Source organism: Peromyscus maniculatus, chromosome 6 (genome assembly GCF_049852395.1).
Source record: "Peromyscus maniculatus bairdii isolate BWxNUB_F1_BW_parent chromosome 6, HU_Pman_BW_mat_3.1, whole genome shotgun sequence".
Classification (NCBI taxonomy): domain Eukaryota; kingdom Metazoa; phylum Chordata; class Mammalia; order Rodentia; family Cricetidae; genus Peromyscus; species Peromyscus maniculatus.
In genome coordinates, this window is record NC_134857.1 from 62,465,934 (window position 1) to 62,479,725 (window position 13,792).

Below are 13,792 nucleotides of genomic sequence, written 5' to 3' on the forward strand. Positions count from 1 at the left end.
TTAGATACTGAAAGTTGAATGGATAGAATTCTATATTATTTTTAGGGTTCATCGCTGAAAAGTCATCAAGTAAAGAATGTTAAGATTAAATAGTAAATTTGCTATAAGACAACTCCTATGATCCCTTCAGGTTTTATCTATTGAATCAACACCTGGCATTTTGTTTTCATTTTCTTTTTTGCAATAGTACATTATTCTGAATCTGTCTCCTCTAGAATTCTTACAGTGTCACATGCCTAGAGAATACTGTTGGCTCCATAGTCAATATTCTTTCAGTTTTATGTTTTTATTAAAACTTTCTTATAGCCGGGCGGTGGTGGCACACGCCTTTAATCCTAGCACTCGGGAGGCAGAGCCAGGCAGATCTCTGTGAGTTCGAGGCCAGCCTGGTCTCCAAAGCGAGTTCCAGGAAAGGCACAAAGCTACACAGAGAAACCCTGTCTCGAAAAACAAAAAACAAAAAAACAAAAACAAAACAAAACAAAAAAACCCTTTCTTATAAAGAACCTACAAAAAAAATTCCAAGCAGTGAAATTAACCATACCCAATGAACAACTGAACGAACTGCTATACAGTTAGAATAGCCTTTCCACAGCCAATTTTCTAAGGCGATATCCTCTGCCATTGCTGAAAAACAAATACTTCATTTTCTAAACTACCTGGCGCTTTCTAGATGCATAAAGCTGGATGGATGCATTGGCTTTGGAAGGTCAGCTTTCCACAGAGACTGTGTCCCTTGTACTTCCAGTGGTGAGTACGGTTGTGGGAGCTTTGTGACCGTATGACATGCTTAGTAGAGGGCCCGTTTACCAGTCTCATATCTTGCAACAGTAGTAACACTGCTTCAATTTCCAGCAGGTTTCAGTCTGTCTTTCAGCAATGAGCATAAGAAGCAACTTTCTGCCCTGAATGGTTTTCTGCCAAAGCTGCAGTGATGTAGGTCTGGCATATGATACCAAACCACAGGCAAAGAAAGCACTGGTCTGCTGTAGATTTTAGGAGACTGAAAAACCAGCTTGCAAATGGCATTTTCACTTATCTCGATGATCGTAAAGGCCATGTGACAGCCTATGGTGATTTTTGTCCCCCTCACCTAACAGATTTGACAAGACTTTCTCCTCTTTAAAACCAAGCCCTGGTCGATGCACCAGGTTTTTGACAACCCACTAACATGCAACTTGTCACTGGCTTACCTTGATGGGTTCTCCGTGGGGAGACATAACCTCATTGGAGAGTTCCATCATCTTCAGGGCCATCAGTGCTATCTGGACAGCATGGGTTTCACTCTCCCTGTGCAATCCCCCTGCCACACAGTATGCATCCCCAATGGTCTCCACCTAGATAAAATACAATGTGTCCATTATAAATAAAAACAAACAAGCAACAGCAAAAACTATATAAAATGGCTTTTATACAACAAATAGATTTGTTCTTTAGATTTTTTAGATTTCATTTTTATTCATTATCATATATTTATTTATGTATATGTATGTTTGTAAGCCGTGTGTGTGTGTGTGTGTGTGTGTGTGTGTGTGTGTGTGTGTGTGTGTGTGTGTAGGGGGTGCCTACAGATGTCAGAAGAGGGCATTGGATTTCCCGGAGCTGGAGTTACAGGCTGTTATGAGATGCCCTGTGTGGGTGCTCAGAACTAAACTCATGTCCTCTGGAAGCACAAGAAGAGCTTTTAATGGCTGAGGCATTTCTTCAGCTCATAGTTTGAATTTCTACTAAATTTTGATAGTGGGATCAATTTCCCATCATAAAACTACATTTCACATGAATTCATCCTCCCCCAATAATGTCATATGAATGCAATAAAAACGTGTGATGTAAAACTGAGACTCTAGTAGCCATAAAAGCAAAAGAGATAGAGGGTTTTTTTTTTTTAAGGATTTCTGGGAATTTCAGCAATTATTAAGGGCACTCATGTGTATTAACCACAAAGGATAGACAGAAACCAAATTGTCAAGATGGGGAATAAAAACAATGGCACTCACAAAGCTATCAGAAAACAAACTGTTGTTTAAATTTGAACTATGCTTAGCATCATTTTCATTGTTGTTTCCACAAGCAACTTTGTCTGTGAATAGCTACAGAGAGCTAAGTGTTACTTTATCAATTTAAATGCATATATAATTCTTCTACTCCCTGTGGTTGAACTTGTCCTGTCCTTACATTATGCTATTCTCATCTACAGAGTCCATTTTGAATTACAAAAGTAAGAAGAGAGCAAAGGGAAGGAGGGACAAACATCATGAGCTACTTCAAATAATTTCTATCATCAATGGAAAAGCTACAGTAATGCTTGGGATGCCTCCAGAGTAGCTCTGAACTTGTCTTTGATAAGGTATGATGCCATCTTCTCATTGTACCTCTTTCTCATGTCACTGAAGTTCCACTATCACTCATCCACACTAAGCATAGTCTCTCTTATTCTCCATTTACCTAGAACAAACAGCAGAGACCTGTTCGCTTATCATTTACATCTTTAAAACATCACCTATTAGAAATGTCTGTTTTAAGCCTTGTGTAGAGCTAGGATCTTTTAGCATCCTCAGTTCTACTCCTTAATCAGCTCTATGTTCCTTCCCCAGGTTGGAATTTTATATATAACCACTCCTTCTACACCGCCCTAGAATGTAAAGGCTCTGAATATGTCTGTTGGATTCACTGCATCACCTGCACCCAATAATGCATAAACATGCAACAATACCTTGCTTTTCCTCACTAATGGGTTCATAAAAAACACCCATCTTAATGCAAAATGCATTGTAGCGCCCCAACACAACACTTAGGAGGAGCACTACTTCCCACTTATACTGTCTGTCAGGTGCCTATTCCCTGTGCTGTTGTCACATTTTATGTCTACTAGAATAGTTAGGCATCCAACAGACCATATAGGAAGTGGACATTTGCTAGCTCTCCTCTCCTCCCCACGTGACCTCCTCTCAGACTGGGCCAACAGTATTTATTGTCTATTCATGAAAGCAAAAACTGGATAATCAGCAATACTATGCTAAGATAATCGCTTTCGTGGTGCTAGTGCTAGAGGGTCCTCTGAAGGCGATTTGAGAAGAAAAGTAATAATTTTACCCAACTGTGAGCTACATTAATGGCATACCTGGCAAGATATAGCCACTGATGGCATGGATGTTAAGGCAATAACCAACCACATTAAGAAGTTGGATTGAAGGCTCATTCCAAAAGATGGAACCTGTACTTGATACTGTCAAGGGGACCAAAAACCTGTGTCTAGAGAGGTCATGGTTTGTAGGTGAAAACCTACTATTATCATGTGCTAAATGAATGTAGCATCAAAATCACTTGTAATGATATACTGCTATGCCCACACATTAGTACATCTCTCAATCCTCACCAGAGAATCTTCTTGCAATAGATGGTAATTAACATTGAGACTCACAACTGGTCAATGTGTAGAGAACAAGAAACTTTGGAATGTTCAGCCCTAAACTGGATGTCTATATTGCATCCCTCCCCTCAAGGTGGGGGATCTTCTTGGAAGTGGCGACAGAAACATTGTTAGAACAGGGTTGAAGATGACTTGAAGGAAACTGTCTTTTACACACACAGCAGAGCGGATGCACATATAAACTCGCAGTGATTGCAACAGCATGCATAAATCCTGAGAAAACTCTACCCAGACAAAATCCCAGCATGGAGGAAGGGGGTGAGGAATGAAGTTTCAGCCCCGACTGAGAAAGACCTTTTGGCCTTTGGTTGAAGCTGGGAGAGGAAAAGTCAGTTTTCTTTAATGATGTGACCTGGTACATTCAGCACACTTCATGGCAGGCCCATTCCCAGGAGTAGTTGGCCAACACAAACTGGCCTTGGTAGGTTTTAACTGAGAGAAAGATAACATGAGGTTGGGTAGGTAGACAGGTAGGAGGGGTTCAGCGAGGAAAATGAATATGATCAAAGTATAATGCATGAAACTCCTAAAGAATTCATGAAAATGTTATAAAAATAGACCCTTAATAAGCTATTTTCAGCTATTTCCATGCAGAATCAGAAGTGAGGGAAAGGTGGAAAGGAGAGTTGGGGGAGTGATGATCGGTGGTATGCTGTCTGCTTCCATCTGAAGCCAGTTAGTCAAAGAACTCTGTGGACACCCTCCTTCTTGGAGGAGATATAGCTCAGGAATCCTTGACAGAGTCATCACAACTAAAAGCAGGGGGTGACAAGTACCTCTGCGGCACTCACAGCTGTCTGTGTGATGGAAAAAAAGATTTGCTTTTCTCAGTTCTGAGGAAGGAGCTATTCTCCATGGAGAACATAACTAGAAATCAACAGTGAATTCCACAAGAGGCCATCAAATGTAACTGAACCAGTGCCAATTATTTTATCTGTAATTATACTAGGTCCTCTTCCCTACTCTCTCCCACCCTCAAGAAAATCACAACTCCCTCGCAGATTTCCTGTCAAGAATTTCACAAGACGCTGCTAGTATCTCCTCAGAAACAAGGCTGGGCCTATGGATTCCAATAAAAAAATTTGCTTCTTCCCAGTGGTTTATTTCTTTTGTGTTGGTTGGGCTGAACTCTGAAATTACCAACTGCTAGGACAAACTAACCAGATGATTTGAGTCAGACGCAGATGAATGTTTTATTCTTACTGCCACGGTGTAAAATGAGGCAAAAGAATTTAAACCAGCAAAAACTTTTCATCAAACAAAATAGGCAGAACTTGAAATTTCATTTCTCTCCACTTTCATAATATTCATTTTCAAGAAATGATGCATTTGGCATCCAGGACATAATAGTGTTATTGTATTTGCAGTACCTAGAAAGACACCTAAGTGATTACCAACACTTCTTAAAGAATCCTGGATCCTGAACCAAAACACATAACATCTACAAAATCTTCATGATGGTCCTGTTCACAAAGCAAGAAAGGTTATGGGATGTAGTACATTATCCATGGATGTAAGTGCTGGGGAGGGCTATCGCTTTTGCTCTTTTGTATGTAAGTGCTGGGGAGGGCTATTGCTTTTGCTCTTTTACAATTGGGAAATGACTTGCTCTGTTCACAAAGCAAGAAAAGGAGAGGACGGGATCTGAAAGCAGGGCTTTTTAATCTGAGTATATCTACCTTTAATGAAGATGCACTAAATGTCTTAAGTGACTTTGATTTGCTGCAAATTGACTATGAAAAGTATCAAGCAAACTGTGCATTGAGTTAATCTATTTTAGGACAATTTGTATAAACCTTTTGTTTCTTTATTTTTAAAGATACAAAGGATAAAGTTTCCCTTTTCTGAGTCATACCTTTAATTATGTCTTGTTTAACTCAGTTTCCACAGTTAAGTGGCTGGTCCCTGGATGGCTAATGCCTAGTTTTTCACCAGGAGAATCATCCATTCAGCCTAATCTCTTTCTACTCTATGCTCATTTTTAGAAGACAATGTGGCAGACATCTCCGGAAACAATTGGTTCTTATTGAGTTATTTCTGGCTGGAGAACACTCACATAATTAACACACAATACCTGACCCCCAGATATAGCCTGCATGACCCAAATGCAGAGAGCTATTCATCAGCATTGCAGTTCACTCAGGTGCTCAACACTATGCCTTCCCAAGGTGACTTCTGCCTGCTAACCCATCTTTGTTCCACCTCCCCTACCTTGTAGACATCCAGTTCTCCACACTGCTGGTCAAAGCGAGTATAGAGAGCGTTGAGCATGGTGATGACCTGCAGGGGTGAACACTGAGAGCAGATGGCAGTGAACCCTACAATATCTGAGAAGAGCATGGTGACGTTACTGAACTTCTTGGCTTGCACAATTTGTCCTTGCCACAGCTGCTGAGCAACCTCACAGGGAAAGATAGAGCATAGAAGATCCACTGTCTTCTTCTTCTCCTCCTCCAGAGCTTGGTGGGCATGCTCCAGGGTGGCCTTCAGCTTCCCCAACCTCTTCTTAAGGCCATCTTGAGCCCGTGCCTGTTCCCCTATCAAGACAACATCTCTCAGGGCATTATGAATTGGGATGTCAGACAGATAGAGCCCTCGCCCTGTGAAATCTTCCAATCTGTCCACACAGGGTGATCCCAAGAACAAGATGGCACTGGATTCAACAATGTAGATCATTTGGCCTTTGAGATCCATAACCTGTAAAGCAAAGAACAAATTACAGTACATTAGTCAAGTTCCCCAAATCTTTCCAAAACAAGAGAGGGAGTGGATACCGACATAATCTGTTTTGCTTCCAATCTGATATAGAAGAATAATATGATTGTTAATCTCTTCCAGTTTTCTGCCAGTTCTAAAATTCATGCAGAAATTTAAAGAATATATCCAGAATATACTACACAGAAATTTTGAGCTGCTGTGAGCAAGAGAAAATCCCCTTTCTCTGAGACCCTATGAAACAACATGCTGGTGCTGTTGTTGCTGGATTCTTCTGATATTCTTATGCCGTTAATCTGGAGTTACAGTTCTCCCATAATGTGATGTCTATTAAAACCTGATTTCTGTTCATCCTGCCCTTTCCCCTCATTATTTTTCTCTCTTTTCTCACTATGGTTTATTCCTTTTTTTCTTTCTTTCTTTTTTGTCTTCTATTTTAGCAAGCTTCTCTTCTCTTCTGCCATGAGTTACTTGTTCCATCTGGCAGGAATTGAAGCTAAAATGTCTCTAAATATGTATCTGAACATTTCTTTCGTTTCTATCTCGAGATAAAGAAACATTTTTTGGAAGTGATTATTTCTCCAGGGATTTCAGCCTAAGATATCTGAGTCTTACAAGAGAAGCCATGTCTCTGTTTCAATTTTGCCTTCAGCTCTTAACAAAGGCTATTCTCCAAAACATAAAAGTACAATCCAATCTATAGCCACAAATGTATCCAGAAGGCCTTGCAAGAGGTAGGGCTTCAAAGGATTCTCCTGGGGCCACATAATTCACTTGTATGCACATAGACAAGTACACATGTATATTTATACTATATCAGAGTCTAAGAAACACAAGGGCTCATCAATGAGAGACTGGACAAATAAAATCAAGCATAACCATGCAATACAATGATCCACAGCTTCCAAAACATAGATATAGACCAGTGCCCAACAACAGGGTTGGATGACCAAATTCTGTCCTTCAGTGACAAAAGTAGTTGTAGGGATTTGTTGTTGTTGTTATAAACAAGTACTAATATATCACTTCTCCTGTATTTTGACATAGTGGCCATCATTTTCATCATTATAATATATATATTATATATTATATATAATATTATATATAATTATATATTATATATAAAAATAGCAATACAGCCATTTTCACTTTAAGGAACAGTCAGTGCTTTGTGGGGGTGGGTTATGTTCCCAAGACCACTCTTTATCCATGTATATAGTCTCTCCAGGCAGTTAGTAGACATTTGTTTCTGAGATTAAATGATTATCAATGTTCTTTGCCATGAGAGTGTGCCCTCCTTTCCACACACATTCAGTGGCAATTAATCAAGCTATTTATTCATCCACATATTTATATATTGATTAAAATTCATTTACTTGCTTCTTGCAGCAAGCAGCTTTGTTCTTATGAAACAATATTTTTATTACTAAAACCAAGTGAACAATTTGATAATAATCAAAAGCAAATTTTTTTTTTTTTTGGTTTTGGTTTTGGTTTTTCAAGACAGGGTTTCTCTGTGTAGCTTTGCGCCTTTCCTGGAAATCGCTTTGGAGACCAGGCTGGCCTCAAACTCACAGAGATCCACCTGCCTCTGCCTCCCGAGTGCTGGGATTAAAGGCGTGCGCCACCACTGCCGGGCTCAAAAGCAAATTTTCATGTGAACACTTCTAACTTGCTTATAAAGTTCTCTATTGTGATTTTGTATTTGTTAACTTATCTTTAAATGCCTTTACTTTTGTGTGTGTGTGTGTGTGTGTGTGTGTGTGTGTGTGTGTGTGTGTATACACATGTCACAGCACATGTAGAGGTCTAGGAACTACTTGTAGGAGTTGTGCTTTCCTACCATCCCATAGTTCCAGAACTCACATTCAGACTTGGTGGCAAGCACCTTACCCACTGAGCCATCTTGCCCCAAACCTTGTTTTGAGAAAAGGTGTCAATTACCGTGAGCTGGCCTTGAACTGGATATATAATCAAAGATAACCACGAATTTCTGATTCCCCTGCCACTACCTCCTGAATGATGGAATTAGAAATGTGTGGCACAAACCAGTCCAGTTTAATCAAATGCTGGTAATCAAACCCTAGGCCTTCCTACAGGTCAGACAAGCACTCTGTGGATGTGAAGTACACATTCACACCACCATTCGGATTTAAAGAGGCAAACTAGAGTCAATAAATAGTTGTAGTCAATGAAGTAGACAAGAAAATGAACATAGGAAGACATTTATTTGCTAAAATTACTTTAGAATTTCAGACAGATTTGTTACCCAAATGGCATGTGCTCCTTTGTTTTGTGATTTGTTTCCCTTAAATATTAAACAACTGGTTTCATTTTTAATAGAATATCCTATTTTTCTTACCCTTGATGATTTCTTCACAGAGTTATCCCATCTCCTCACTCGTATGACAAACTGCATATTCAACATTGTCATGATGCCACTAAATGTCTGGTTGATTTTGGGAGTCAGAATTTCAAAGAACTCTTCAAAGTTGGGCTTCCCTTGGAAGTCCCTCTTGTTCACCAGCCTTCTGATGCCATTGCCCAGCTGCAGGATGGCCAGGTCCCGGTCCAGCATGAAGTGGAACGGGAAGGTCTTGCAGAAGAGTGAAACGGGGATGACAAGCGAGGACTGGGGCTTTCCTGGGGACAGCGAAGGCTTGGTGCTCTTCACTTGGACAGAGTAGAGCAGATAGGGCTGATTCACAAATTCGGTGCAGTCACTTCTGAAGCAGGGAGGCATCAGAGACACCTCCACATGGCTTTCGTACAATATCCAAGCAGCCGCTTTAATGATGCCGGGGAGAAGCAGGGCTGTGGTTCTCTTGGGAAAGAAGTAGTAAACATTTAGGAAGTCAGGGTCCTTGTCCAGGCATAAGATGGAGGCATCTTCCAGTCGCCCCCTCTTCTCTGCCTCTTGGCAGTGGCTGCTCTGCTTCAGGAGCGTGCTGAAGCTGTTCAGGAAGTCCTTCAGTGTGCCGCCAACCACGCCCAGGATGTGCTCATCTTCCTCATAACAGATCTTGAACAGCTCCTCACCTAGAGAATCTTTGAGCGCCTCCACCGGGACTCCTGCAAGCACACAACACGGTAGACTAGCACGTGTGTCAACTCAGAACTCAGAGCGAGTGACTGCTGCTACCAAATGCAACCCCTTGATTTGTGGTTAACTTCCTTTACTATCTTAGGAGTTCCAACTCAAATCAAAGGCTCACACTCAACTTATCAACATAGCTAAACTTTTAGAATTCTGGTGACTCTGATTAACAATCTTCAAACTGTTTATTTTAAACCAAGAATGACTAAGTGAGTAGAATGCACTATTTTTATCTTTCTTAACTATAAAACAACTAGAGCTGTAGCTTCAGGGTAAACTCCATTTCAGGCAAAGCCTATCTGTCTTTCTCTTAACCACACAGCATGGGTCTTGAAGTTCCAGAGAGGATTGAATAGTGCAAGAGTCACACCTAGAATGAATTTAAAACATGAAACTGTTATGTCTGGAAGTGATTTCAAGATGGTTTGTTATGTGATGTTCCCTAAGTGAATATTTGTATGAATCGTATTATTCACCTTTAGCATCTTCTTCTCAGGCTTCCTTCCTTCTTGCCTCCATACACTGGGCACTACATTTTATATTATTTCTTTTATTTTTGAGATTATAATATAATTACATAATTTTCTCCTTCCTTCCCTTCCCTCTAGATCCTCCCATATACCCTACCTTGCTCTTTCAAATTCATGACCTCTTGGTTACATTTGTTGTTACACACACAAATGCATCTGTATATACATATATATTTCTAAATTCAACTGCTCAGTCTGTATAATGTTATTCAAATACATGTTTCCAGGGCTGAGCATTTGGTATTGGATAATGAATTGGTGTGCTCTTCTCCCAGGGAGACTACTTCTCCTACACGGAGGATTCCTCCTTTGCATGTAGTTCTTGTGGAAGGTTGAGGCCTTATGGACTTTTCTCCATCCAGTTTGGCAGGCCCAATGGTGATGTCCTTATTCAGCTCATGTTTTGGAAGTCATGTTGGTGAGACTGTGGAGGGCCCCAAAACAGCTTGACCACACAGCAGCCATGATAGGCTTAGGGGCCTAGACCCAGCTTCTGTGACAGGCTTACTGGCAGGCAATACCCAGATCCAGGAAAAGTCTTAAGCTGATACCACCCAGGGATCCACTCAGGGATGAGGAAGTACCCAGCATCACAAACATTCCAACCATTAGATAAGGTGGTCAGATGTCCTTGAGTCTAGCACACACCTATTTTTTGTTTTACAGATACCCCTAGACAATTGTCAGCCAATCAGGGTCCTGAACTCTGGAAATTCCCTCACGCCAACCTCTGCTATGATAAAAAACCCACCCCACCTGAGCTCTGGGCTCTCTGCTCTCACCACTGTGTTGGACAGACAGAGAGACCAAGCTCTGGAGCTTGAAATAAAGGCTCTTTGCTTTTATATGTGGGATTTGGTCTCCACGGTGTTTTTTTTTTTTTTTTTGGGGGGGGGGGGCGGGGGGTCCCCGAGCTCTGGGCATAACAAAACTTTATATTACTAGGAGACACAATCTCGCCGCAAACTCCCTGGTCCTTTGATTTTCCATCTTTCTGCCCCCTCTTCTCCAAAATGGCCTCTAACTCCCTAGGTATCAGAGGATAAACTAGGGTTTCTGGTCCTCCTAAGTGTTGGGATTACAGGATTCACCTCTCTACCCAGTTTGTGCAGTGCTGAGGGTAGGATGCAGGGTTTTTAATGCTAGAAAAACACCTTAGTGCTAGGGATAGTTATGGTTTGTTTGCAGATGTGTCCACTGTGAGTGGACTCCACAACTCTATGTTTTGACTGGTGATGGTTTTCTGCAATGGTCTCCATCAGTTGCAGAGAAGTTTCATACGTTTTTCTTTTGTAAAGTTGGAAACAATGCTACTCTCTTTGAGGAACAGTGTGACCTGTGGGAACTATGTTTAGAACAGCGTCTATCTTCCAAGAATGGCTCAGTATAAAGTAGCTATAGTTAACGTTATATTTCATAGAAGCAGTACTTTTACAAGCCTGCATCCTCTCAGTTTTCACACCATACTCGGAAAGGGCCCACCAGCAGTCACTCATCTATCTTTTTCCTGAAGCTGATTATTAATGTGAGAACTCTGCCAGACCATTTTCCCAAGATTACTTCCAACCTTTTAAAATACTCTTTACTGTTGAGCAGTTTTTCATATACAAACGAGGAAGACATAGTTTGGTTTAAGACCAAAGCCTGTAAATGTGAATGCCTGTGAATCAGCTTCCCACACAGGCTTATCTACTTCTCGGCAAATAAACAATAAAAAAAGAGGAAATGTTTGAGGTCACACAAAAATATGTAGTATAGGAAGGGTTACTCTGCATTATCACACACAGAGTTCAAAGACTTTATACTGGGAGTCAATAAGAAATAAGTACAAGGGACTGGAGAGATAGCTCAGTAGTTAAGAGCACTGACTGCTCTTCCAGAGGACCAGGGGTTCAATTCCCAGCACCCATGTGGCAACTCACAACTGTGTATAATGCCAGTTCCAGGAGATCTGACACCCATGGCAAAACACCAATGCACACAAAATAAAAACAAATAAAATTTTAAAAACCTGCAAAAATATAAATATGTTGAGAGAAATATTAGTTATTCAGGGATGTGATATGCTTCCTAATTTCATATACTTAAACAATTTTATTTACCTGCTGCAATTGCTTGTTCTGCAATTATTTTTTCAAGGTCTTCTTTTTCTGAAGATTTCCTGGAAATAATTAAGTATCTTAAATTATAAACTGATAAATGAATGCCGGTAATTCAGATTATATCCAATAGACAGATAGAAGCATGAGATAATTATTTTCCAGAAGCAAATCTTGAGTTGTTGTATACAAAACAAGCAGTAATCTGAACAACTCAAAACCCTGGTGGGAAAACCCCAAAGTATACATAGCATGGAGTGTCTCATAATCCCTCACCAAGCATATTTGTCTCTGTGGTTCATTTTATGTAGGGCATTGAGAAAGAGAATGTACCCTGGCATGGTAACCAGGAGTGGGTAAAGGTCATGAAGAGGATGGCAAGCCAAGCTTAAATGGCAGAGGAACTGACTTGTATATGGAGGGCCTGGGTTCCAGCTCTAGCACCAAAATAAATAAAGAAAAAGATTCTAATAAATCCTCAAGGGTTTGGTCATCCAACTGAGATAAAAATCTACCTGCAATGGTAGATTTGCACTGCAATGGTAGAATGCACTGTTGTGCTGTATTGTCTTTTTCTGAAGCTAAAACATGAAATTTAGGAATCCTTGCTGCTGAGATTAGGAATCTTTATAATTATCTCAGACATTATTCCTCCAGGTTTATACCTGGTCTTATATACAAACTAGTTACAAATCTATATTTTTTTCATCCATCATTGCATTCTAGAAAAAGGAAGCTTAAAACAATGAGAGCACATATGGGCATCAACAGGAGGTTGAAATAATTTCAACTGGGCAAACCTTTTAACTGTAGAAAAAACTTTTTAAATGGCATTTTTAAAATCTTATTTACCAGATGATTAGCTTTAAACATATGATTCTCCTTTGGGTTTTAGGTTCTTTTTCTCTCTGTTTGTTTGGGTTGTTGGATTTATTTATTTATTTATTTATTTATTTATTTATTTATTTATTTATTTATTTATTGGAGTCACAGGTTTAAATCAGCATCTTCTGCTTTTTTCTATAGTTCCTAACTAATCGTTCACATTTTTTACTTTTCTGTGCTTAAGAACAACATTTTCTTCATGATCACTGATGTTCAGCAATATAAAATGTCATCATCTTCATATATCAACTGGACAACTTTGTGAGATACATTTGCCTAGTTGCTTTTTGAAAACTTCCAAAACAGTAACTGATTATGCCCAATTTGCCTAACTATCCAAGTACTTTAAGAGTATCAAAAAAACTATTTAATTGCAAGGTTCAACTTGCCATTAGCCGAGCCAAGTTTAAATGCAGGCATACTTCTCCATGTTAAACAGCCTTTTAATAAAACAAGGTATAATATAAGAAGTTTTAGAGAGAAATATTTGCAAGAAGGAAAATTGCCCAGAGCACCACCTTGTTCCATAGAAATATGATGATTGTAAGTGTGTAAAGTACTAGGTGGAAATATTTTATCTAAAGAACTAAAGATCATAATATAACATTATACTGTTATACTGAATTTAGATGTGGAGACCCAGAAAACTTTTGTTAGCTAATCCACTACCATATCAAATACTTACTTTCCTCCTTTTTTTTTTTTTTCACTTAAGCAGAATTTTTTCCCTAAAAATAAGAGTGTGTCTCCTTGGTCTAATACTGCCATTGGCATTTCCTGACACTCTTGCTCTTAGATAAGAGCAGAGCATTGCATTGTCATTCCAAACAGCTTACAGTGATCAGTAAACTAAATATCCCTTGCTTTCCAAACACAGCAGACAGAAAGACTTGTGAGTGGCCAGTAAACCCATTCATTATACACCCTCCCCCACCCACACACACACTAGCCCTGAGTTTGTCCTGCACTTAGCAAGAGAACAGGAAGGGGGCTGCAACAGTTCCCTGAGAGGTCGCAGTGACTGTTTTAGTAAGAA

General features: G+C 39.8%; 1 protein-coding gene across 3 annotated transcripts in view; it reads right to left on the reverse strand.

Annotated features, from left to right (window-relative positions):
* Gucy1a1 (guanylate cyclase 1 soluble subunit alpha 1) overlaps positions 1-13,792 on the reverse strand; it is a 56,405-nt gene that overhangs the window by 9,009 nt on the left and 33,604 nt on the right. For all 3 annotated transcript variants that reach the window (XM_006985304.4, XM_016003810.3, XM_076574294.1), the window contains exons 4-7: positions 11,875-11,933; positions 8,508-9,217; positions 5,642-6,127; positions 1,194-1,337 (exon numbers count right to left, since the gene is read on the reverse strand). In XM_006985304.4, the coding sequence (XP_006985366.1) occupies positions 1,194-1,337; positions 5,642-6,127; positions 8,508-9,217; positions 11,875-11,933 (1,399 nt within the window). The remainder of the gene's footprint in view (positions 1-1,193; positions 1,338-5,641; positions 6,128-8,507; positions 9,218-11,874; positions 11,934-13,792) is intronic.